The 25,153-nt window shown below is 52.1% G+C and overlaps 1 protein-coding gene across 1 annotated transcript in view; it reads right to left on the reverse strand.

Annotated features, from left to right (window-relative positions):
* Positions 1-25,153, reverse strand: part of LOC142003419 (complement C3-like) — a 78,155-nt gene that overhangs the window by 33,156 nt on the left and 19,846 nt on the right. The window contains exons 11-24 of the mRNA XM_074980378.1: positions 22,895-23,041; positions 22,113-22,325; positions 21,602-21,796; positions 19,986-20,147; positions 17,824-17,953; positions 15,576-15,647; positions 12,852-13,052; positions 11,144-11,255; positions 10,788-10,873; positions 10,453-10,592; positions 7,980-8,192; positions 5,973-6,033; positions 2,688-2,774; positions 1,572-1,775 (exon numbers count right to left, since the gene is read on the reverse strand). Of these exons, the coding sequence (XP_074836479.1) occupies positions 1,572-1,775; positions 2,688-2,774; positions 5,973-6,033; positions 7,980-8,192; positions 10,453-10,592; positions 10,788-10,873; positions 11,144-11,255; positions 12,852-13,052; positions 15,576-15,647; positions 17,824-17,953; positions 19,986-20,147; positions 21,602-21,796; positions 22,113-22,325; positions 22,895-23,041 (2,023 nt within the window). The remainder of the gene's footprint in view (positions 1-1,571; positions 1,776-2,687; positions 2,775-5,972; positions 6,034-7,979; positions 8,193-10,452; positions 10,593-10,787; positions 10,874-11,143; positions 11,256-12,851; positions 13,053-15,575; positions 15,648-17,823; positions 17,954-19,985; positions 20,148-21,601; positions 21,797-22,112; positions 22,326-22,894; positions 23,042-25,153) is intronic.

Here is a 25,153-nt window from a genome sequence, read left to right on the forward strand (position 1 = left end):
TACTAAAATAAAAAAAGCAGTCAAGTAGCGCTTTAAAGACTAACAAAATAATTTATTAGGTGAGCTTTGGTGGGACAGGTGTCCCACGAAAGCGCACCTAATAAACTATTTTGTTAGTCTTTAAAGTGCAACTTGACTGCTTTTTTGTTTTGATAGTATATAGACTAGCACGGCTCCCTCTCTGTTACTACTAAAATAAGTGAAACTGGCATGCTAATCTGGTGTTATTTTGATAACTAAACCAGGCAGATTTAAAAAATACTGTGAGAAGAATTTCTAATATTTTGGCAAAGAATTCCGCTTCGTGTAGGTTGACACCAGCTATTTACGGCAGACTCCCAGGTATTGTTACGGGCTGGGGACCCACTGGCTAAGTAGCAGGGCAGCAGAAAAGGATCAGGGGATTACAGTAACAGAGAGATAGTCTATATTCTGTCAAAAGAAAAAGGCAGTCCAGTAGCACGTTAAATACCAGAGGGGTAGCCGTGTTAGTCTGGATCTGCAAAAGCAACAAGGGGTCCTGCGGCACCTTATAAACCAACAGAAATGTTTGAGCATAAGCTTTTGTGGGCAAAGGCCCACTTTGGCAGATGCAGGGCACCATGTAAGGCACTGCATTCAGACGTATGGAGTGGAAATCTAGCACTTTAAAGACTCACAAAATAATTTATTAGGTGATGAGCTTTCCTGGGACAGACCCACTTCTTCAGACCACGGCCAGACCAGAGCAGTCTGCGGTAGTGGGTCGGTCCCATGAAAGCTCACCACCTAATACATTATTTTGTGAGTCTTCAAAGTGCTACTGGGCTGCCTTTTTGTTTTGAGGGGATTACAGTGGATGAGAGGCCGGATATGAGTCAGTGTGCCCTCATCACCAAGAAGGCTAACAGCATATTGGGCTGCATTAGGAGGAGCCTTTCCAGCAGATCTAGAGAAGTTATTGTTCCCCTCTGTTCAGCACTGGTGGGACCACGTCTGGAGTATTGTGTCCAGTTCTGGGCCCCCCGCTATAGAAAGGATGTGAGTGTACTGGACAGAGTCTAGTGAGAGCAACGAAAATGATTTGGGGCTGGAGCACACGACCTACCAGGCGCATCTGAGGGATTTGGGCCTATTTGCTTTGCAGAAGAGAAGAGTGAGGGTTGATTTGAGAGCAGCCTTTAGCTTCCTAACGGGGATTCTAAAGAGGATGGAGGGAGGCTGTTCTCAGCAGTGAGGGATGGTAGAACAAGGACCAATGGTCTCAGGTTACAGAGCAGGAGGTCTAGGTTGGATGTTAGGAAAAACTGTTTCACCGGGAGGGTGGTGAAGCACTGGAATGTGTTACCTAGAGAGGTGGAGGAATCTCCATCCCTAGAGGTTTTTAAGTCCTGGGTTGACAAAGCCCTGGCTGGGATGAATTAGTTGGGACTGACCTTGCTTTGGGCAGCAGGTTGGACTCAACGACCTCCTGAGGTCTCTTCCAGCCCTAGGATTCTATGAGTTTATGATTTATCCACCCTGACTCTAGAATTCCTGAGTTCTGGTAATGAACATGAGTCTGGAGAACGATTTGCAGGAAAGCCTCTTACCGCTCATGATAAGTTTGAGGGCTTCCGCCCTGCGATCCACCCCTATCTTCTCCCACTGGTTGGTGCTGTCCAGGAAATGGGTGGTGATGACTGTTGGGGTCAGGCTGATCATGTTCTGTTCCCCGCAGCCATAAGGCACTGTGATAAGATGCCCCATCTTGGCCCCGTCAATGGAGCTTTCCACAACATTAGCCACGGGGTTTCCTGACCAAGAGAAGAACCTGGTGTGAATTCAGACACGGGGGCAGTGGTTTGCGGGAATGGGGGAGAAAGTGACTCTTTGATAGATCCTGTAGACTTCACACTCTGCCCCAGTATGTACCTCAATGCCCTCTGCCCCCAAAGTCAGAGCACCCACCAACCTAGAGGTCCTAAGATGGACCAACTGACCCAGAGCCTGGTTGGGACCTCACACGTTGGAAGAGAAGTCAGCGATATTGAGACGGGGGATATTGTCAGTGCAACTTTTTTTCATTTACAATTCCGCAAACCAGGCCTAGAGCACAGGTGGCTGCAAACAGGATGCAGGTCCATCCTCTCTCCTCTCCCCAGCATCTTGGTTGCAAACGCTAATTTTCAGTTCCTAGGGGACAACTCCAGCAACTGCTCTGCTGCTTTCCACAGCTCCCCCAAAGGAAATTCTTTCACAAGAACACCATCACCAGGCCTGTTGATGGGGGGAGACGTAAAGGGGGCAATTCCCCAGGGGCCCAGTGATCCGAAAGGCCCGGGGGATCCTGGCAAAGAAGCAACAGCAGCGGCTGGAGCCCTGGGTCCTTTAAATCACTGCTGGCATGCTGCACAGCATGCTGGGCGGTCTGGGTGTGGGCAGCACAGCGTGGTGTGCTTCAAACAGCCAGGAGAGCTGGCTGCCCCAGCCCCACCCCTCCTGTGAGTACCGAGTCCCCACCCCCTTGCCCAGGGGCCCAAAAAGCCCGTCAGCTCCCCTGACCAACACTGTATCTTTTCCTTCACTAAAATCTCGCTCCTTTGTTAGGAAGAACCTTGTAAGACTGTAACGTTTGGTCTGGTTGTTGGTGTAACCGGCCAAACAGTCTTCTGAACTTCTGAGCTGCACTATTTCTAAGCTCTCTACAGTCGCAGGCTCTCACTTACCACTGACGGTGACTTTGGTTTCTGGTTCACTATGCGGAATGATATCATTTATATTTGCAGCTTTCACCTTTATTTCCTGTACCCCACCTGTGAAAAGGACAAAAGAGCCCTTGGTCAACGGACGAGCATCCCATGGTCTTTGGTGCACCTTACGGGCAACCAGCCTTCATGCAGAGCTTGAAGTGACGTCCTGTGGAAGGTAGACAGGGGACGCTACTGAGATGGGAGTGGGGTGGGGACAGAAGATAAACTGCTGGTATCCTCTTGTAGGCAGTATATCGGAGACAGCAATAACCGTGAAGTCCAGACTGGTTTCCCCAGGATTCATGCAGCCACCTGCCTTTAGGTAAGTCATAGAATCACAGGGCTGGAAGAGATCTCCAGAGGTCAGAGTCCAGGCCCCTGCCCAAAGCAGAATCAACCCCAACTAAATCTTCCCAGCCAGGAATTTGTCAAGCCAGGACTTAAAAACCTCTAGGGATGGAGGTTCCACCACCTCTCTAGATAAACAACAAGAAGTCCTGTGGCACCTAATAAACTAACAGGTATTTTGGAGCAAAAGCTTTTGTGGGCAAAGACCCACTTCAGCCGATGAAGCGGGACTTTGCCCATGAAAGCTTCTGCTCCAAACTATCTGTTAGTCCACAAGGTGCCACAGGACTTCTTGTTGTTTTTGAAAATACAGACTGACCCGGCTACCTCTCTGATACGCTCTCGGTAACACACTCCAGCGCTTCACCACCCTCCTGGGGAAGAAGCTTTTCCTAATATCCAACCTACACCTCCCCCTCTGTAACGTCAGACCATTGCTCCTTGTTCTGCCGTCCCTCGCTGCTGAGAACAGCCTCTCTCCATCCTCCTTAGAAGCCCCTTCTGGAAGCTGAAGGCTGCTCTCAAATCACCCCTCACTCTTCTGCAAACAAACTAAGCCCAAATCCCTTAGCCTCTCCTCATCGGTCATGTGCTCCAGCCCCCTCATTTTGGTTGCCCTCTGCTGGACCCTCTGCAGTGCATCCGCACCCTTTTTATACTGGGGTGGGGGGTGGGCTCAGAACCGGATGCCGTACTCCAGCTGTGGCCCTACCTGTGCTGAATAAAGCCAGACCAGTTGCACGATCAGAGGCTTGAACAAGCCGATTAAAGATGATGGTAAAGACATTAATACTAGTGGCCTTATTCTGCACTGCTTTTCACCTCATTGTTACTTACTACTGTCTGAACTGCAGAGATGCCCATAGGCATCAATCTGGGGTCAGGTCTCCATTCTTCCTCCATTGCCTCCAGTGATGGTGAATAATGCCCAGTTTTGTAATAAATGTGATTTTCTAAAAGGTTCTCTTCTTCCCTTGAGAGCCACCTGTTGCACCAGCCGCTAGCAAAATTTGTGTCACACTTTGTATTTAAAAGCATCATTAGAACGTAAGAATAGCCACACTGGGTCAGGTCAAAGGTCCATCTCGCCCAGAGTCCTGTCTTCTGGCCATGGCCAATGCCAGGTGCCCCAGAAGGAATGAACGGAACAGGGAATCACCCCGTCACCCATCCCCAGCTCCCAATAAACAGAAGCTAGGAAAACCATCTCTGCTCATCATGGCTAATAGCCACTTATGGACCAAAGCTCTATGAATTTATGTAGCTCTCTTCTGAAACCTGTTAAAATCCTGGACTTCACAAATCCTCTGGCAAGGAGTTCCACAGATTGACTGTGTGAAGAAATACTTCATTTTGTTGGTTTTAAACCTGATTTCTATTAATTTCACTTTGTAGCCTTTAGTTCTTGTATTATGGGAACAAGTAAACAAATTTTCCTTATTTACCTTCTCCCCACCAGTCTTGATTTTATAGATCTCTGTCATATCCCTCTTTAGTAGTTGTTCGCCAAGCTGAAAAGTCCCAGTTTTATTAATCTCTTCTCCTACGGCAGATATTCATAGCCCTAATCATTTTTGTGGATCTTTTCTGAACCTTGCCCAATGCCAATATATCTTTTTTGAGATGAGGTGACCACACTTCTGGACACAGTGTTCAAGGTGTGGATGTACCAGGGGTTTACATAGAGGCAATATGATATTTTCTGTCTTATTATTTATCCCCTTTTTAAGGTTTCCTAAGATTCTTTTTGCTTTTTGACTGCGTGCAGATGTGGTTGCCTTATCTCAAAAACGATACCTTGGCACTGGAAAAAGTTCAGAAAAGGGCAACACAAATAATTAGGAGCATGAAACAGCTAAAATATAAGGGATGGATAACATTTCATTACATGTTTGAAGAAATGGTTAATTGTTATAGATTGGTAGAGTCCAGTAGATCAATATGTTGCTTATAAACATCTGTAACACCTTCTGCCAACAGCTGCCACACACACTGCTCATGTCTGCACTATGCTTATAACACACGGTAAAACTTTTAATTCTTTATTAAACTGCTTATAAGCGCACACAACATCGTGTGACCAAAATCTATGTGTTTTGAACAGTGTAAGTCCTTTGAGAGGAAGGATGGTCCACAGAATAAATTATCATCCTTGGACTGAGAACCTAGATTTATCCCTTATTCTGGTGCAGATGCCATACGTAACATTGGGCTAGAGGTTAATAGCGCTGTGCCTCAGTTTTGCCAGCTGTAAAAGGGGAATAAGAGCATTTCCTATCACATTAAGGTGTTGTAGGGGTAAATGCATTACAGAGGGTGAGGTGCATATCAGTGGTCCCGCTAAGTTTTTTTCCATCCATGGGTGGAATAAATTTTGTTCTGTGCAGAGAGGCATGGGCAGATGCGCACCACCAGTGGAAACACATGCTTCCGGCAGCGGGTGACTGTGGGTGCTTTGCTCAGAGGCACGTGAATCTCTCCTGGGTGGCTGCCTAAGCGCTCAGCTTACAGGGAACACGGGGACAGAGACCACACTACATTGAAGTCCCTCAGCTGGCTAGAAGGCTTCAGTGTTATACGACTGTGTGCAGACGAGAGAGGGGCCCAAAGTAGTGCTGGTATTTCACACACATTTGAAACAAGCGTAGGGTATTCCATGGAACTGATGCAAATCTTCCATTCTCAGCCTCGCACATCACCCTCCCCCTCCGCCGCGATCCATTTCAGACTTCCCAGGCACAATTGTATGTCAGGGGCAGAAGTTTTCTGCGATGCCTGAGGCAAACTGGGTGAAACACCAGAAAGAGAGGAGGGCTCTGCAAATGAGATGCCCTTGCTTGGCTCCTGGGGGAGCGCTCCCGGAGCTCTCGTGGAATGAACGGCGCTATATAAAGACCCATTGGGGTTACTCGCCTGTTGCGGCTGGATCCAATACAATGGAAGTAACAGATTTCGTCATTTTCATCCCTTCAGGCTAGGAAAGAAGAAGAACAGGCCACACAATCAGAGTGTAACTAGCATTATATGCTGTGTTGTTGTGAACAGGTTGGTCCCAGGACAGGGCTGGTGATGATTCTTCCTAAAAGAGGAGGACCCGTAAGGTCCCACTCCCCCCTGTGGCCCCACCCCAGCCCTACTTCTTCCCCCTTGGGTCTGCCCCCTAGCCACGCAGGAAGTCAGAGCTGAGACGTGCCCAGTATGCAGCCCTAGGATTTGCCCCTCCCCCCCTTGGCCAAACCCACCACCCACCTTACCTTGGGCCCCAGGGTGGGTGAGCCCTTCCACCTGCCTGGAATAGAAGAGGCCAGAGAGCACGTAAACCTCATTCCATGAGGAACAGTGCCTATTTTAACCCCTTTTGAAAGAAGCGTTGCGTAGACAGGGAATAGAGTCTATTTCAAAATAAGCCGTAGTGCATCCAATAGCTCTGTTTAGGAAGAGTATTGGTTGCGTGTAGACGATCTATTTTGAAATAGCTAAGGAGGTTTCGAAATGCATTTTGTGGGTAGAAGTGTTATTTCAAAATAAACTATTTTGGAATAGCTGTTCTGGAACAGCTTATTTCAAAATAAGGCTGCTGCACAGGCAGAACTACACCTGTATCTTCAGATTTGCTAATCTAATTTTGCATTATTCCCAGTTATGTACTGCATGTGTTGTTTGGCTTTTAAACAAACCATTTGTACTTTTGGATTTTCCAAGCATGACACTCAGAAGGACAGACACTCCTTTCTTCCTCTGTGCATTATATAATTTTAACATGATTTTTGATGCAATTTAAAAATCTGAGTGCTTCAGGATCCTGCACAGATCTAGTATCGGAGAGGTAGCCGCGTTAATCTGTATCTTGGAAAACAACAAGAAGTCCTGTGGCACCTTATAGACTAACATACTTTGGAGCATAAGCTTTCATGGGCAAAGACCTTCTTCGTCGGATGCATGCATCTGACGGAGCGGGTCTTTGCCCACGAAAGCTTATGCTCCAAAAAGGCTGTCAGTCTATAAGGTGCCACAGGAATTCCTGTTTTGCAGAGATCTAGGCTCAGGACTTCCCAGAGAGGCAGAACAGCACTAACAGTCCCAGACGGGTAATTGATAAGCTGAGTAAGTGACTTGCCCAAGATCACACAGAGTCTGTGGCACAGCAAAGAATCAATTCAAGTCTCCTAAGCTCTAGGTCAGTAATCTAACCACAGGACCAACTTTCTTGTGCAATGCGGACTTGAGAGATGGTTCTTTCAGATATACCATTGATGTTTTCCAGCACACCGCAGAATTGGATCCTGAGGATGCTGCTGCTTCCAGCGCATGCTGTCCAAGCAACAAGACACAAGGGCACCTGTGGCCAGCTTAGGGCTCTTTGAGCAATTAAATGTGGCTCCTGCTCAGAGCCGTGAGTCAGGATTGCCATCCGCTGTTCTGTACATGCACCCCAGCTCATGGTGGGAGAAGCACATGGCGGTGGCTCTGGTGAGTCACTGGCATCGAATCTGAGTAGGGGGCTGGGGATGCCTGGCTGTGAGGGAGGGGAAGGGTGTTGGGTTGGAGCAGGGGAGGGCTGGAGGTGCCTGGCTCTGGGGGAGGGCACTGAGCCACGTATTCTATCAACTGATTGATAAAAAACATGTATACGTGACTCTTTGCACTCTACCCATGTGGCTCTTTGCACTTTATCCGCGGCTCTTAGTCCCTAACTGGTTGGCCATCCCTGCAGGAGGGGCTTAGCAGCTGAACTTGGCTCTCTCATGTGAGATCCTGCAGAGTTACACACAGCAGCTCAGCTGTTAACAAGGCTGCTGTGCTCACTGCAGCAGAGGTCAAGGAGTGGCCAAGGATGTAGGTGCTAACTTACGCAGTTAGGTAGAGCAGACTCCAAAGACAACCTGGCCACCCGCTGTGGGCTTGGGACCCAGTACATACCACAACCTTCAGCTTCTTTCTCACTCCATCACCCACATATGTGCCCCAGACGGCTGCTTTGACCTCAATGTCGTGCAACCCCAGCTCCAGCGGGACGATGACTAGTGGCACTGCCCGGGAAGACATGGCCGTGATTTCCAGGGTCTGCCGGTATTTTGCTTTGGAAGTGGCCGCGCTGCAGAAAGCCGGATTGTGGATCAGCTCCATTCGGACCTGAGAAGAGAACGGGTTTATGAGTATGAGAAGCAAAAGAGAGCAGTTCTCTCCATTGCAAACTGCTGCTGGGGTCTGCGGGTCCAGTCCTGCCAGGTGCTGAATGCCCTGGTAAGCTGAAGGTGCTCAGCATCTTGCAGCATCTTTGCAAGAACAAGTCCCACAACAGGTCCTGAAAAGCGCTGGCTGACGTGTAACGAAGCCAAAGGATCCAGACTGGGAGGCCCTAGAGCCTAGGGGTCAGCAACCTTTCCAACGCGGAGTGCTGAAATTCGACTTTTTGACTTCTGCATACAGTCCGAGCGCCGGTGAGACTCTGATAGTCCTGCTCACAACAGCTTCATTAGTAAATAAATTAAAGGTGCAGAGCTTTACTGTTCGGGTGGTGGCTGACAGCATTAGCTGGTCTTTTGCTAATCCCCAGGCAGCATAGCTTTGAGCAAGCTCCTGGCTGTATGGGGGAGGAGGGGCGGGACTGAATTCCTGCCTCACGTGCTGCTGAAAATCAGTTGCAGCAAGGGAGGTTTAGGTTGGAAAAACTTCCTACCTGTCAGGGGGGTTAAACACTGGAGCAAATTGCCTGGGGAGGTTGAGGAACCTCCAATCAGTGGAGATATTTAAGAGCAGGTTAGACAGACATCTGTCCGGGATGGTCTAGACGGTGCTTGCTCCTGCCAAGGGGGCAGGGAACTGGACTCTATGAACTCTCGAGGTCCCTTCCCGTTCTAGTGTTTTGTGAGTCCAGGTTTAGGTAGGGTGGATCCCTCAATGGAGTTAGCCAGGATGGTCAGGTGTAACCCAGTGCACAGGGTCTGGGACAGGATGGCTGGGGATGAACTGCGGAATCATCATCATCCTGTTCTGTTCATTTCCTCAGTCGTCTGGCACTGGCCTCTGCTGGAAGGCAGGGCAATGGGTTACAGCACAGGTGGCTGGCGCCAGGGGAGGGTGCAGGGACAGCCACCCAGAGGGCCTGGGGGCGTGGCATGAAGGGACACTATTTAGCAATTAAAGATTTGGCGGGGGCACAGGGAGGCAGTACACCTCTCGAGTGCCGCCACGAGTTAGCTGTGGGCCAGATGGACCATTGGTCTGACCCTGCATGGCTGTCACAGCTCTGTGGGATTTCAGTGGGTATTTGTCTCCACTTTTCCTTTCGACGGAGGGGGTTTGTTAGAGACAAAAATCCTGGGTCTCTCCCTCCTAACAATGTCTGAAAGTCTTTCCTCTCCCAGCCCAGCGACCCCTAGTGGGCCGGCAAGCCCACCTTTCAGGCATTGATCCCATTGGGAAGTGAAACGGCCAACACGTTTTAGAGAGGCTCCAAGCAGCCCCCATGTTGGGAAGGGCCTTCTGTGAGCTCACACGGCCAGCGGAGTCAGTGTGACCTGGGCTGACCCGATCATTTTCGGGTCTCTCTTTCAGAGCAGAACGAGCGTGGCATGAGCAGCGTGTGACCCCCCACATCTGAGGAGCTTGGGCCACAGCACCAGACCCTCCCTAACAGCGTGGGAGATGCACCAGCGCCTGGAACGTGGCCCCAGCCCCTGCTCCACCCCACAGCTTGCCTCTGCTCAGCCTCCTCCCCCCGAGGCCCCATCTGTACTCAGCAGGGCCCACTGCCATGTGCGCGCGTGGGGGGTGAGATGCGCGCCACCAGAAGGGACAGAGGCTCAGGTGGAAGGGGTGAGACAAGGGCAGCCAGACCTTCGGGCTCCCCACAGCGTGCAGCTGCCTCCCCCCACCCCGCAGCCCTCAGAAGCTGCACAGAGCAACGCTCCTGCAGTGTTTCAAAGGGTGCAAAACCTCCTGTCGGGGGGGCTCAGGGCAGGTCCACACTAGGCCGGTAAGTCAATGCTAGATACACAGTTCCAGCTACAACAATTGCTGAGCTGGAATCGACCTATCGACGACTGGTGCATCAGGCTGTCCTCACAGAGGGAGGTCAATGGGAGAAACTCTTCCGTCGACGTCCCTTACTCCTCAGGAGAATGAGGAGTACCGGGGTTGACTGAACCCCCAATGGTTTGATTTGGCATGTCCCCACTAGGCATGCTAAATCGGACCCCAGAGGATCAATCCTGACCAGGTGGGTCTTCTGCTTAGTATAGACGTACCCTTAGTCTCCCCTGGACTCATGCGGCGAGGGGCTGTACTTCGATTTGTGGCACGGCGATTTCTAGTTGAGCCATCGCGGATCTAACAGCATGTCCAACATGCACCTAACAATGCAGTGTCTGGGTGCCAGCCAGGACTTTACCTTGATGTCGTTTTGCCAATAGTTGTAGAGGATGGCCCGGATCTCCACCTGCTCATTCCTCACTACGGAGTAGGGCAGCCGGAGGTCGATGAAAAACTCCTTCATCACTGTTATCTCGTAGGGGTCGGCCACGCAGATCCCTGCAGTGGGAAAGGACCCTGGGATCAGAACCAGCAGGCTTTATGCTTTAATATTGAAGGCTGTTTGCCATCGGCTGGGCTGTTACGTCTCACTGGGACGTTTTTCAAGTCCGTGGTTTCCTGGAGTTCTCTTTCCCCCCCCCCCCAATCAGAATTTCTGTTGGCTCACTTCAAGAAGTGGGCTGTGCTCCTCACCTGTGGTTTCAGAGAGGCTTACAGCCAGCACCTCCCAGGTTGTGATGGAATCCATTAGGTGAATATGCAATGTCTTGGAAGAAATGCTACAAGGACAGAAAGGCAGAGTCTCAACTCTGAGAAGGAAGAAGCTGGGTCTCCTGGACATTCTCAGCCCCAGGGCCTACATTCTAAATCCACCCATCTTTAAATGATATCTGACCTTGGGATCCTGACCAGCTATAAGCAGTGGCTGGACCCCCTTTGGTTTGGGGGCAAACTATAGCAAAATACAGTGGGCCAGGTCAGTAGAGCTTACTGATTTACACCCACTGTGGATCTAGCCCTCTGAGAGCCATCCCTCTATGCACTCTTACCCATCTTTGTCTTGTATCTCGTTCAGCGTCTCCACTATCCACAACCAACTCTCTGGAAACTGGCTTCTTGAGGTAATATCTTCATCTTCTAAGATCCAATCATCAGTCTCACCTGGGATAGAAAAGCCGGGGCAGTTAGCTGAGCTGTGAAGTCCTCAATGCCCTGCATTGAGGCACCATAGGATGGCAGGGATGTCATGGCATAGACTGTTACGTTTTGATGCCACCATGTTCTGGGGTTGGAGTATAAGTAGGAGGCTGGAGATGGAAAAGTCCCAGCTGCCCACATTGGGCTGCCTAATTTCACCCTCTGCTCCCATCTCCCAGAATGACCTGGTTTTGGCTGCTTCCCCAGATGGCCAGTCTCTTCCAGCTGCCCATGCTCCAGAACACGGCAAGTGCTTTGGAGGAGAGGGTCAGAATTCCAAGAGCTCTGGACAAACTGAAGAAGTGGTCCGGGGCAAACAGGATGAAGTTCAAGCAGGACAAAAGCAAAGGGGTGCACTTAGCAAGGAACCAGCAGTTTCCCACATACAAAACGGGAAGGGACACCCTGTTGTGTCCCATAAGAACCTCTCTGCTCTAACAGAGAAGGGCTAATGGCACGGGAGAGCCAAAGTGGGGAAACTTGCCCCTTTTCCCAGCCCTCACAGAGTGTGTGTGAACCCAGAACTGCAGAGAGGGATCAAACGGTCATAGTGAACCACAATGAATATGAGTCAACAGTGTGATGCTGTTGCAGAGAAAAGCAAACATGATTCTGGAGTGTTGTGAGTAAGACATGCAAAGTAACTCCTTGTGGAACTCCTTGCCAGAGGAGACTGAAGGCTAGGACTATAACAGAATTTAAGAAAGAGCAAGATAAATTCATGAAGGTTAGGTCCATAAAAGGCTATTAGGAATGGAGTCCCTGGCCTCTGATTGTCAGAGGCTGGAGATGGATGGCAGGAGACAAATCACTTGATCGTTGCCTTCAGTCCATCCCCTCTGGGGCACCTGGCACTGGCCACTGTCAGCAGACAGGCTACTGGGCTGGATGGACCTTTGGTCTGGCCCAGTATGGCTGTTCTTATGTTCTAATTCTTCTGCTCTACTCTGCACTGACTGGGCCTCAACGGGAACACTATGCCCAGGTCCGGGCCCCCCATTTTAGAAAAGATGGGGAGAAATTGGAAAGAAAAAGTGTCCAGAGAAGAGCAGCTAAAATGACGAAAGGCCTAGAAAATATGACCTGTGAGAGATGATTAAAAGAATTGGGTCGGTTTAGTTTGAAAAAAGAGAAGGGGACATGCCAGCAGCTTTCAAGTACCTAAAAAGGCGTTACAAGGAGGAGGGAGTAAATTTATTCTCCTTAGCCTCTGAAAATAGGAAAAGCAGCGAGGGGCTTAAATTTTAAACAAGAAAGGTTTAGAATGGACATTAGGAAAAATTTCTTATCTGTCGGGGTGGCTAATTATTGGAATAAATTGCCTAGAGTAGTTGTAGAATCTCCATCGTTGGAGAGATTTAAGATATTTATCCAGCCTGTTCTAACAGGGATGGTCTAGATGGTGCTTGGTCCTGCCATGAAGGCAGGGGACTGGACTTGATGACCTCTTGATGTCCCTCCCAGTTCTAGTGTTCTGAGACTATGTCACAGATCTCACTCAGTGACTGACTCGTGTGGTCCAATATTCTTCCCCAAGTGATGTGCAATGCTGGTACTTGCTTCTTGCCAGTTCCAGGAGGAACTCCCGTTGCCGCTCATCACGGATTTTCTTGATGTAGTTGCAGCAGTCGAGGAAGGCTTTCTTGCACTCGGCCGTGTCTAGGATGTACCCAGCCCGCTTCTCACAGCTGTGCCCCATGGGGTTCTCATACATCCCATCCTCGCAGCATTTCTTCACGGCTTGGTCCTGGTACTTTGCCACTGAAATGTACAAACCACAAGGCCTGACCTGCTGAGCTTCTGCTCAGCTTGTTGTGACCCACAAGGACCTTTTTACTCTCTAACAGAGAAGAGCTAATGGCAAGGGAAAGCCAAACTGGTGAAACTCGCACCTTCTCCCAGCCCTCAGAGTGTGTGTGAACCCAGAGTAGACACCCTTTACATTCACCCACCTCTGCCAGTGAGTGACTCTCACCCACCCCATGCTCATCACTCCTGGCTTAGGTCTCCTGAAACTGGGTTCCAGATTCCCTCCTGCCTCTGAGGGCTGGTCAGAGCAAGGGAATGCTCTGATGAGGTTTAACAAGGAGAAGTGCAGAGTCCTGCATGGATGACTTAATCCCAAACATTGCTACAGGCTGGGGACTGAGTGGCTAAGCCCAAGTTCTGTAGAAAAGGACCAGGGGATTACAGTGGAGGAGAAGCTGGACATGGGTGTGATGGAGTGGGGGATACCTGTGTGTGTGTGGGGGGGGGGGGGCTCACAGAGGGTGTGGGTCTTCTGCTGAGGGTAACCTTGATGACCAGGTAACACCTTTGTGCTAGAGACAAAGGAGGAGGTGGATCCTGAGGGGTTTGAATTGGAACTGGGAGTTGGGAAGCAGTGAGTGTGGGCTGAGAGAGCACAAGACCAAGGAGGGGGCAAGCCCTGGTTCTGGGGGCCCTTGAGGGCCTCCTCTCCCCAACATGGATGGGACTGGCTGTCTCTGCCTGCTGTACTGACTCCTCTGTACAATGCTGTGTCCTGTCGGCTAATAAACCCGCTGTTCTCCTGCTGAGTGAGAGTTGCTCCTGCCTGCAGACAGGGTGCAGAGCTTGGGGGACCCCGAACCCCATCACAATGGGTCAACAACGTGTCCTTGTAGCAAGGAGGCTAACGGCACGTGCAGCTGCATTAGTAGGAGCACTGCCAGTAGATCTAGGGAAGTGATTATTCCCCTTTATTTCACACTGGTGAGGCCACATCTGAAATACTGTGTCCTGTTCTGCTCCCTGCCCCTTCCTTACAAAAAGGATGTGGACAGGCTGGAGAGGGTTCAGAGGACAACAAAATTATTAGGAGTCTGTAGCACATGACCAATGGGGAGAGGCCGAGAGATTTGGGCTTATTTAGTTTACAGAAGATAAGAGTGAGGTGCGATTGATAGCAGCCTTCAACTTCCTGAAGGGGAGCTCTAAAGAGGATGAAGTGAGGCTGTTCTCAGTGGTGACAGATGGCAGAACAAGGAGCAATGGTCTGAAGCTACAGACGGGGAGGGGGAGGTTGGATAAGAGGAAAAACTATTTCACTGGGAGGGTGGTGAAGGACTGGAACGTGTTACCTAGAGAGGTGGCGGAATCTCCATCCCTACGGGGAAGGAGAACACCCCATTCTGGGTTCTCTCAGCCTTCATACCCTTCCCAACCTCTGAGCAGTCGCCTACAGTGGAGATGGAGTGGGGCGGGCTGACACAAACACACATCTTTTGCTGATTTTATGGGAAATTCCCACCCACCAGGAGAATTTTTCCACTATGGGCCTGGCATTGTCTGAGCGGTTCATGCAAATGAGCATCCAGCCCAGAGCTGAAGCTGGTGTAATTCACACAGTGCAGGGGCCAAACAGAGAAGAGCAACACCAAAAAAAGCAACAGAAGAAGGGGACTAGCGCACGCTTGGGGGTGGGGGGGATGCACCTTCCTCCTTGTCCTCTTCCAGTCCCTAGGAGTGCACGTTATCTTCCCTCTTAAACCGTCTCCACTTCCCTCATTCTCTCTTATTCCAGACAGCACCAGGGACATCTCAAATCACCCAGCGCCCCCCCATCTTTTCTCAGGGACAACAAGGCACCAAGCCAGGAGTTGAGGGGGGAACCTTTTTTGGGTTGGGGGCCCACACACAAGTGAAAAGCCAAACCTCACAGATGTGGCCCCCAACTGAAAAGCAGAAAGAGGCTTCTTCCCAGGACCTAGCAGGACTGGGACAAGTAGACCTTGTGGGATCCTCCTAGGCTTTGGGGTGGGGCCAAAAACGAGGGGTTCATGCACAGAAATGGGCTTCAGGGAATGGCGATGTAGGGTCTGGGCAGGAGATGGGGTGCAGGAGTGGGCTAGGGGTATGGTATTTCCTTAGCAGCATCATCCCCCATCACTCCCATTGGCTGTGGTGCCTGCACACAGAGCCACTACCCCATCTGCTGGTAGGATCTGTGGACTGGATGCAGCCTTGGCTTGCCTGGATCAGGCCCGTGAGGCTTGGGGCTCCTCCCCTTCCCTGCAGTGGCGTGAGCCATCCGGTGCTGGTGCCCCCCAAGTGGCTGGAGCGCCAGCGCTGGCTTGCGGCCCTGGTGTGGGAAAAGCCTCAAGCCTCGTGGGCCAGGTCCAGGGATCCAGCCCACAGGCCATAGGCTCCCCACCCCTTCACTAGGCAGCAGGTGCATTGGGCAGGGTGGGAGTTTTACCTTCCGCTAAAGCGCCCGATGTCAGTCGCGCTTGAGAAGCGGATCTCCACCTCGCCTGTACCTACCTTGGTTCGCCTTGTACTCAACAAGATGAGCAGAGCGACGCCGGCGCTTGCCTGGCTGAGGACACTCTGGATCTGCAGGAAGAGAAGAGAACCGTAACGAAGCCCTGGGCAGAGGGGACCTGAGCCTCCGTTACCCACCCCGTCCTGGCATCTCCACTGAGTCTCCCATGACCCCCGCGGTGATGGTTCCTGCCATGGAGTTTATCCATGCTGCACCCCCATGCCTCTTTCAGCCAAAGACCCCAAAACACCGGACCCAGGTGAGCATCACTCTCCCCGGTTGGTAGACGGCAAAGCTGAGGGGGCACGCAGCGGTGATGTGACTGCCCAAAACCTCACAAGTGGCAGAGTCACAAATGGAATTGAAGCTTCCTGAATGCTCATTCCTACTGAGCCTCATCTGACCTATCCCACTGTCTCCAAGAGCTGGGAACAGAGCCTAGGAGTCCCGATTCCTGGTCCTTATCTAAACTCTAGGCTGGGGTAGTCAATTATTTTCTGGTAAGGCCCACATTTCTGGATCAAGGTCCAGACACCCAAGGAAAAAAAAAAAACAACAAACAAAACAACCCGATGCTGATAAGATTTGGGGGTCCATTCAAAAGCATCTGGCATTCCAGATTTGGCCAGTGGTCTGCCTATTGACTACCCTGGTCCAGATCCACCAGCCTTAAGAACATAAGAATGGACATACTGTGTCAGATCAGAGGTCCATCTAGCCCAGTGTCCTGTCTTCTGACAGTGGTCCAGAGGGAGTGGACTGAACAGGTAACAATCAAGCAATCTCTCTCCTGCCATCCATCTCCAGCCTCTGAGAAACAGGCTAGGGACACCGTTCCTACCCATCCTGGCAAACAGCCATTGACGGACCGAACTGCCATGACTTTATCTAGCTCTTTTTTGAGCCCCATTATAGTGCTGGCCTTCACAGCCTCCTCTGGCCCGGAGTTCCACAGGGTGGCCAGGTGCTGCGTGAAGAGGAACTTCCTTTTATTTGTTTTATACCTGCTGCCCATTACTTTCATTGGGGCCGCGTCTACACGTGCCGGCTACTTCGGAGTAGTGGCGCTAACTTCGAAATAGCGCCCGTCACGGCTACACGTGCTCGGTGCTATTTCGAAGTTGAAATCGATGTTAGGCGGCGAGACGTCGAAGCCGCTAACCCCATGAGGGGGTGGGAATAGCGCCCTACTTCGAAGTTGAACGTCGAAGTAGGGCACGTGTAGACGATCCGCGTCCCGCACCATCGAAATAGCGGGGTCCGCCATGGCGGCCATCAGCTGAGGGGTTGAGAGACGCTCTCTCTCCAGCCCCTGCGGGGCTCTATGGTCACCGTGTGCAGCAGCCCTTAGCCCAGGGCTTCTGGCTGCTGCTGCCGCAGCTGGGGATCCATGCTGCATGCACAGGCTCTGCAACCAGTTGTCGGCTCTGTGGATCATGTGTTGTTTAGTGCAACTGTGTCTGGGAGGGGCCCTTTAAGGGAGCGGCTTGCTGTTGAGTCTGCCCTGTGACCCTGTCTGCAGCTGTTCCTGGCACCCTTATTTCCATGTGTGCTACTTTGGCGTGTAGACATTCCCTCGCAGCGCCTATTTCGATGTGGTGCTGCCCAACGTCGAAGTTGAACGTCAACGTTGCCAACCCTGGAGGACATGTAGACGTTATTCATCGAAATAGACTATTTCGATGTAGCGTGCACGTGTAGACGTAGCCTGGGTGTCCTGTAGTCCTGATATTACGGGTACAAGTAAATAATTTTCCTTGTTCACTTTTTCCACACCACTCCTAATTTTACATACCTCTATCTTATCCCACCTTAGTTTCTCTTTTCTAAGTGGAAAAGTTCTCGTCTCTAATCTCTCTTCATAGGGGACCCGTTCCATCCCCTAATTATTTTAGTTGGCCTTTCCTGAACCTTTTCTAATGCCACTATATCGTTTTGGAGATGAGACCACCACATCTGCATGCAGTATTCAAGATGGGGGCATACTATGGTTTTATATTAGGGCAATAAGGTGTCTCTGCCTTCTCTGGGCAGTTGTTCTCTGGGAGGTGGATCGAAACCGTCCCAGCAAACAGAAGACCAGGAGGCCAACTTTTAAATTCTCTCTGTCCTGGGTTGCAGTAGAACAAAGTCTTGGCGGTGGAAGGTTTTGAGGTCTAGTTGCCATTACCCAGAGCCCCCCAGAGAGCAGCCAGACTATGAAGCTAGTTATTGAACGAGGAGGTAAGCAAGGCGCATCAGTGATACCTGATCTTTGGGGTGTTGAAATCTTAATGTTTGTCTGAAGGCTCAGTCCAGCATCTGCAAACACACCCTTATTGTCCTTGCCACTACCGGGGGTGCAACCAATGTCGTTCTTCTCCACTGTGTCCCAAATCTGTGAGGAGGGGGCAGAGGGCGATGGGAAATCGTGATGAATAATGTCATTTTCTATTATCTATCTGAGAGAGTTTGTCTGTCTGCGAGTCTGTTTGTCCAAGAACTCCTCCTGGATGGTAAGAGCTAGGACCACCAAATTCAGTAGACAGCTTCTTCTTGTGGGGAAAAACAATGAGGAGTGCCATGGCATCTTACAGATTAACAGATTTTTTCTTCCAGCGTAAGCTTTTGTGGGCAAAGACCCACTTCGTCAGGGGCATGTCTTCCTCTTGTCATAACTTAAAGCAAGGTCAGGGGTTGGTTGTGCCAGGACAATGGGATGTGCTTGGAATGGGATTGTTTTTCATCAAACAGGAGGGGAGGGGCCTGCTAGCAGGGACAGTTATACTCCACAGTGGCCACAGCGGGGGGGCAACAAGCGTACCAGCTCTGGAGAGTAACCGCCAGTACGGCGGCATGGCCCCCAGGACCATGGCCATCCGTGGGGAGCAGCTGCTCGATAGGCAGCTCAGCCCTCGCTGAGCTCATGGGAATAAGGGGACTTCGAAGTAGGCGGGGCCCTTTCGAAAAGGAGCCCCGTCTGGACGCGCCGCGCGGCAGCAAGGAGCGTCAATTTCGAAGCGCCGCTGCCGCCCGCATGCTAATGAAGTGCTGAATATGCATTTCAGCGCTTCATTAGTAAACTTCGAAATGGCCATTTGCGTGGCCATTTTGAAGTTTGGGGCACGTGTAGACACGGCACTAGTGTGTTAAGATATCAGGCTTGGACATCTACAGGGGTCCAACACAACGTCTTCTGTCCAGAAGGATCTGAAAGCCCTTTAGTGGCTGAAGACTAGATTTTGCTCTTTGACGGCTATGGCTGAAAAGTGCTCCATCTACACCAGCTAGGCAGTGTTCTGGAGCGAGTCGCAGGCTGACCAGAGAGCAAGTGTGAAAACTCAGGATGGGGGGAGCAGGAAGTGCCTGCGTAACACAAAGCACCAAATCTCAGGACAGTCCTCATACAACCGGGACACCTGGTTACCCCAGCAAGCCTCCCAGTGGGGTCAACAGACTTGCCAGCGCTCTAAAAAACAGCCGAGGAGGCAATGCTGAGAAGCTATGGACTCGGCCGGAGCCCACACGCTGCCTGGGCTTCAGAACCCAAGGGGCAGCGCAAGCTGCAGTTTCAAAGTCCGGGCTGCACTGCTGTTTTTAGAGTGCCGGCATGCTGGGGGGGTGGGGTGAAAGGGGCATTTGCCTTGGAGCCCAGTGATTCAGAAGGGCCTGGAGCTCCCAGCTGCTCCTAAAGTGGCAGTGGGGACAGCTGGAGCTTCAGGCCCTTCTAATCACAGCTGGAGCCCTGGGTGGGGTTGAAGGGCTGCTGGCAGGAGGCTAGGGACAGCCCTGCCCCTCCTGACCAAAGTCCCACCCCTTCCAGGAGCGTGGCTCCATCCCCACTTGCCCAGGGGCCTGGCAATTTTGCTAGGTCCCTGGAGCGCGAGCCCCGCTAACCCGTGTTGGTTGACTTGGGAACACTCCTAGCTTGCTCCAGAATGCTGCGTTGCCGTACCATGGCAGATCGCAGCGCCGTGTTGGAGTGAGAACGGACACAGAGGGAGGAAGGCCTCACCTCAGCGTGGCTTGCAGCTCTGAATTTCTTTTTGGCAGTTGTGGGCAGCTGACGCTGACTGTCCGTAGACGCCGCCACTGCAGCTCCCATGGGCTGAACCGCGGCCGCTGGGCATGGCAGGGGGAGGTGCCTGCGGATAGTCCATGTCAGCAAAATGCCTCGTGGTCCACAACCAGATTATCTGGGTGGGCCATGGGCAGGCCCCAGGTTGCCCACCACTGCTTTAAGGTGTCCCATTTTAGGACTGAATGGGCTGAACCTGGCTTTGAAGGAGTCCGAAGGAGAGCCCACCCCAAAGAGTAACCCCCCTGCCAACAAAAAAATGCTGGCTAGTACCGAGCAAATCTCAGCTCAGCACTTTCCACAGCATGCAAGACCTCAGGTCAGTCAAGGTGCTCGTGCTTTCATGTCCCACCTTCATTTGTGACAGCTTGTGCTTCTTGTTCAGAACATAGACTGCCTTGTCCACCACCACCAGCCCGACGTGCGCGCCAGCATCTCCTTCCACTTTGATGTTCATTGAAGACATCGGGGCGTGGACTTTATTGTCTGCGTCGCTGGCTCCTTTCACCACCAGCTATTTGGAGAAGGGTGAAGCAAGGGGGTTATTTTATGGCTGAGGAAGCAGTTTCCTTCTGTTCTTGACATGAGAATGTAGAGGAAACCTGAAGCCGATTCTAGATTCCAGAGAAATCTATTTATGGACCTTAATGCCTCTCTCTCTATTGCACCTCTGAGGAATCTCTTAATTGCGGTACAGGTTGAATCTCCCTAACATGGAGCTCTCCCCTCCAGCAAGATTGGTAATTCGGCATGATTTTAGTTAGCCAGATGACCACTTATGGTCCTGCAGTCCCATAAAGTTTGTTTACAGCCACCCGTCCTGGGTCTCTGTGTTCTGTGCTGTTATTTACTTCTAATTTATTCCTAAATGTCTAAGAGTCCAATAAACAGGGGAGGTGTTGGAAATGCTGCTAGACAATATTGGCCTCCCATAGTCTGGCAAATTCTCTCATCCAGTACTGGTCAGGTCCCAAGGGTGCCGGACTACAGAGTATCAGAGAGGTAGCCGAGTTAGTCTGTATCTTCAAAAACAAGAAGAAGTCCTGTGGCACCTTACAGACTAACAGATGTTTTGGAGCCTGAGGTTTCACGCGCAAAGACCCACTTCATCAGATGCAGGACTACAGAGGTTCAACCTGTATTGACTCAAGGGATGCTGAGAGCTGACTGTCTGACTATTCCTAAAAATGACTTTTTGTGTATTTCTTTTCTCCAGTCGTGATCGAAAGTGGTCCGGTCTCTCTTGTGCTAAGAGAGGAGGAAAAAGAAGCCAGAAAATTGGAGAGAGAAGATAATAGTGATAGTTTCACAACAGAGAATAGTGATGGTTTTATGTAGGGTGACCACATTCACCTATAGAAAATATGGGACGCTGGCTTCTGGGGATGGGGGGCTTTTGTTCCATGTTAGGGTTCCTCAGCAGGGGCGCTGCTGCCCCACAGTGAGGCACCTGGGATGGGGGCTCCGCAACCTCCTGGTGGGGGTGCTGAGAATAGGGGCTTTGCAGGCTCCCAGCAGGGGGCCCAGGGAATGCAGCAGCCGCCCCACAGTGGGGGTGCTTGGCAGCAGGGGCTATGTCCCTGAAGCATGGGATACTGGGGAACAAGGCAGCCACGCTGTGGAGGGGCTCCATGGCAACAGGACCCGCCTCCCCTATGCATGGGGCACCAGGGAACAAGGCAGTCATCCTGTGGCGAAGATCACGGGTGGTACCAGGGAATAGGGCAACTGTCCCACAGAGCAGCTTCCGAGAAGCAGGAGCTGCCACCCTGAGACACCAGGGCTAAGGAACAGCAGCCCTAAGAAACGTGGGCCAATTTGCCTAGTTTCTGAAAGTTGGGACATCTGTGAGACAGCCTAAATTAGGGACTGTCCCAGGAAAACACAGGACAGATGGTCACACTCATTTTGTGAAAACAATTGTTGATTTGTCTGAACATGCCAAGACCACAGAGGAAATAAACCTACTCTTCCCATGCAGGTGTCTTGGACATCCACCCAGACCGAGTCTGCTACGAGCTCTGAATTTCCTCTCTGGTAGTAAGCCAAGAGGCGGAAAGAAGGGAGGAGGTTTGGAGTGATGGGGAGGGACATGGTCACCAGGGTCTGTCCAGCCTCCTTGGGCTGTCTTCCTGCATGGATGATCTTCCCTTTGTTCAGGATCTAAGAAGGAAACATGGCACATGGGTTGTTCAGAACAACGAACTTCAAGTGGAAGACATCTGGAAACATTTCACTGATGCATTAAAATCTAGCATTGACAGAATTGGTTGAGAACAGCAAAACCTGGGCCCTTGATGTGGGGCTTACCAATAAATATTTTCAACCCCTTTGGAGTTTTTAAGAGCACGTTGATAGGAGATGAGGGAGGGACTAAGAAATATGCTATCATCATTCAAGCTCTGCTTCTACATCACTCTGGAGTCTTCAGCATCTGGATGGAAAAGGAGAACCTACAAACCTGAAGCACAACACTCACCAGGTAAGTGAAGTACTGGATCTGGTTCGCAACAGCTGAGCTGCTAGTTTTCATGTGGAAGTTCACAACTAAGTAGTCTCCAACTTTGACATCAGTAGAGGTGACGGTTAAGTGGAGATAATTTTTAGTCTCTCCTTCGGTCTGATAAGGTTCAGCCAACATGGACTTACGGGCCTGGCGGTTGTCTGGGAGGGACTTATGGTCAGTTTTTACCTGGAAGGATCCGGGGAAAAAAGAAAGTCAGCTAAACTAAATTTGAACCTGAAAGTAGAGTCTAACACATTCATCTGGGCCAGATTCTGTTCTCCCTTACACTGGTGTAAATTCAGGGGTGCTCCAGTGCAGCTGCTTTAGATTTACATCATTTTTGTGAAAACCAGTGCCTGGACTGTAAGTCTGTAAATAAACAAAAAGCTAGTTCATAAAGCCAAGAAAAATGAGTGACCTCCAGTCCTCATTCTTTTAGCAGCACCTCACGCTCATGGGCCCCGTCTACACGGTGTGCCGCTGCCAGCAAGGTCATGCAAATGAGGGCACTCGAGAATGCAAATGAGGTGCTAATTTACAAATTGTGTGCCTCATCTGCATACTCTCGCATGGTCACCGTCTTGACAGAGGCTTCGGTCACCACCAAAGCAGCCGCGTAGACGGACTTCTGTCGACCAAAATCCCCCTTGTCACCAGCCCCTTATCCCTGACAAAAAACCAGGGCCAGGGCGTCACCCGGCAGACGCTGTTCAGCGGGTGCACACATCACCCCCAGCCACCCATGGATTACTTGCCGTGATGGGTAACGGTGAAGGTTCCCCGGGCGTGTTGATAATGAGCTTCGCCGTCCCGTCTCTCTGAGTCAGCCTAGAATCTTGGGAGCCCTCGACTTTCACGGGAACGCGGTACGCTGGCGAGCCATCGGGGTTTGTAACGTAGGCCTGGGCAGGAAGGGGATTAATCGTCGAGAGAACGGTCCCATGGCTGCCCCACCCTCCCACTCCACTGCCCTCGGCTGTTTGACACTAGCAACCGTCTATCCCCCTGCAAATTCCTGCTGCTCCCCAGGGCTGTTGATTCCCGATTCTCCTCCACTCACCCTCTCCCCAGGGTGTCGGAATGGAGGGGGCCCCATGGCTAGGCCCTTCCGTGCTTTACTGGCTGTAAGGGTGAGCCAGGCGGGGAGGGGCAGTAAGGATGGACCGTGGGAGAGGTTGGCAGGGGTGGGGTGGAAAGAGATGTCACAAGAGCTCAGGGAAGGGGGGAGGTCTGGAAGAAAGGGACATGTGAGGGCAGGGGCTTGGCGGGGAAGGGGTGGCTTGGGAAGAGAGCCCACAGTCCAGGCACCAGTGGATCCCCCCACTTTTTGGGAGCTTCCGCCCTGCTCCTGGGCTTGAGTACACACCCAGGGTCCCTGGCAGGCTTGTTCCCTGCTGTTACCTGACGGCTGTTATCTGCACTAGCCAGGGCGAAGCCGGCTCAGGCGCATCTATATGAGGTCATGGGCAGTGGGTGACCCCACAGCTTGGGGAGGAAAGACCCCTCCCCCTGCCCAACAGCCATGTCCCTTCCGCCCGAAGCCCCCGCCACCCCGGTGGCCCCGAAGCTCCAGGGGGCACAGCTGTAGCCTGCCCCAAAGCTCTGGGGAGCCAGGGGATGGAGTCACTGGCTGGCCCCCAGCCTGACCCCGACAGGAGCAGGCTGGGGGACCTGGCGGCCTCTGGTAGACGTGGGCAGCGCCTGGCCTTCCCCCTTCCGACACCCGTCGCCCACAGCTGCGCCTCCGAGAGGGGGCGCACAACCAGAGACAAGCTGCCCTGGGGTGCCCAGCCCAGCGGAGAGCTGGAACCAGTCCCTGTTCCTTAGCAGGGCAGCGGGCAACCCCCCTTTCCTCAGGCTCTGCCCTGCCTGCCTCCATTGTCCCCCTTCCCCGAAGCTCCCTCCCCCTGCCCCCGAGCTACGTGAGCACAGGGATTACTGGAGGCAGCAGGGATCAGGCCCCTCCCCCAGTCACCATGGCAACAGGGGCTGAAGCCACCCCCCAGCCCACTGCAGTATGCCCTGGCCCCAGCCTGGTCCCCTCTGACCCCCAGCGAAGGTTCAGGGAGCATAGGGAGGTTGGGGGTGAGGCTGCTGAGGGCCCCCCACCCGCTGCAAAGCGCAGGTTGCAGAGTGCTGCCCTGAACTGCCCTTGGGAGGGACCTCAGCCTCACTCCATGCTCTGCCCCTTCCCAGCAGCCCCACCCCATCCCCAAGGCCCCGTACCTCCTCACTCCACCCCCACCTTCGCTCACTAGGTCATTTGCACCAGGCTGAGGCAGGAGGTTTGGGGGCGGGAGGGGTGCAGGCTCCAGGGTGAGGCCAGAATTGCAGGGTTCAGTGTGCAGGAGAGGCCTCGGGGCTGAGGCAAGGGCGTGGGGACAGGAGATACACCTCTCCTAGAGCTGGAAGGGACGGCAGGAGGTCATCTTGTCCAGTCCCCTGCCCTCTTAGCAGGACCAAGCACCATCCCTGACATTTATTTGCCCCCCTCCCTCAATGGCCTCCTCAAGCATTGAACTCACAACCCTAGGTTTAGCAGGCCAATGCTCTACCCCTCCCCAAAGGGAGGGGAGGGGCAGGGCAGAGGGAGCTTTGTGCAGCAGGAGATGGCTTGGGGCTCAGCCCAGGAGCAGGTTCCAGATGTGGGCTCCAGGCAGTGCTTACCTCAAGTGACTCCCAGGAAGCTGCCGACATGTCCCTCTAGCTCCTGGGTGCCGAGTTGGCCATGGGGTCTCTGCACACACTACCTTTGCCTAGAGGGTGTGGTTGCCAGCCAATGGGAGCTGCAGAGCCGGCGTGCAGGGTGGGGGCAGTGCACAGAGAGCATCTCTGGCTATCCCTGCATCTAGGAGCCAGACACACTCATGGAGACAGGCAGGGAGCCTGCCACGCCTGCACCAACCAGACTTTTAATGCTGACCGGGCGCCCTGGTCCAAAACTGGACACTTGGCAACCCTGGAATGTCTAAAGCCTGAAGCACCCACTACTGGTGCAAGGCCCAGGAAGTACC

The sequence above is a fragment of the Carettochelys insculpta genome, chromosome 29 (assembly GCF_033958435.1).
Source record: "Carettochelys insculpta isolate YL-2023 chromosome 29, ASM3395843v1, whole genome shotgun sequence".
NCBI lineage: Eukaryota > Metazoa > Chordata > Testudines > Carettochelyidae > Carettochelys > Carettochelys insculpta.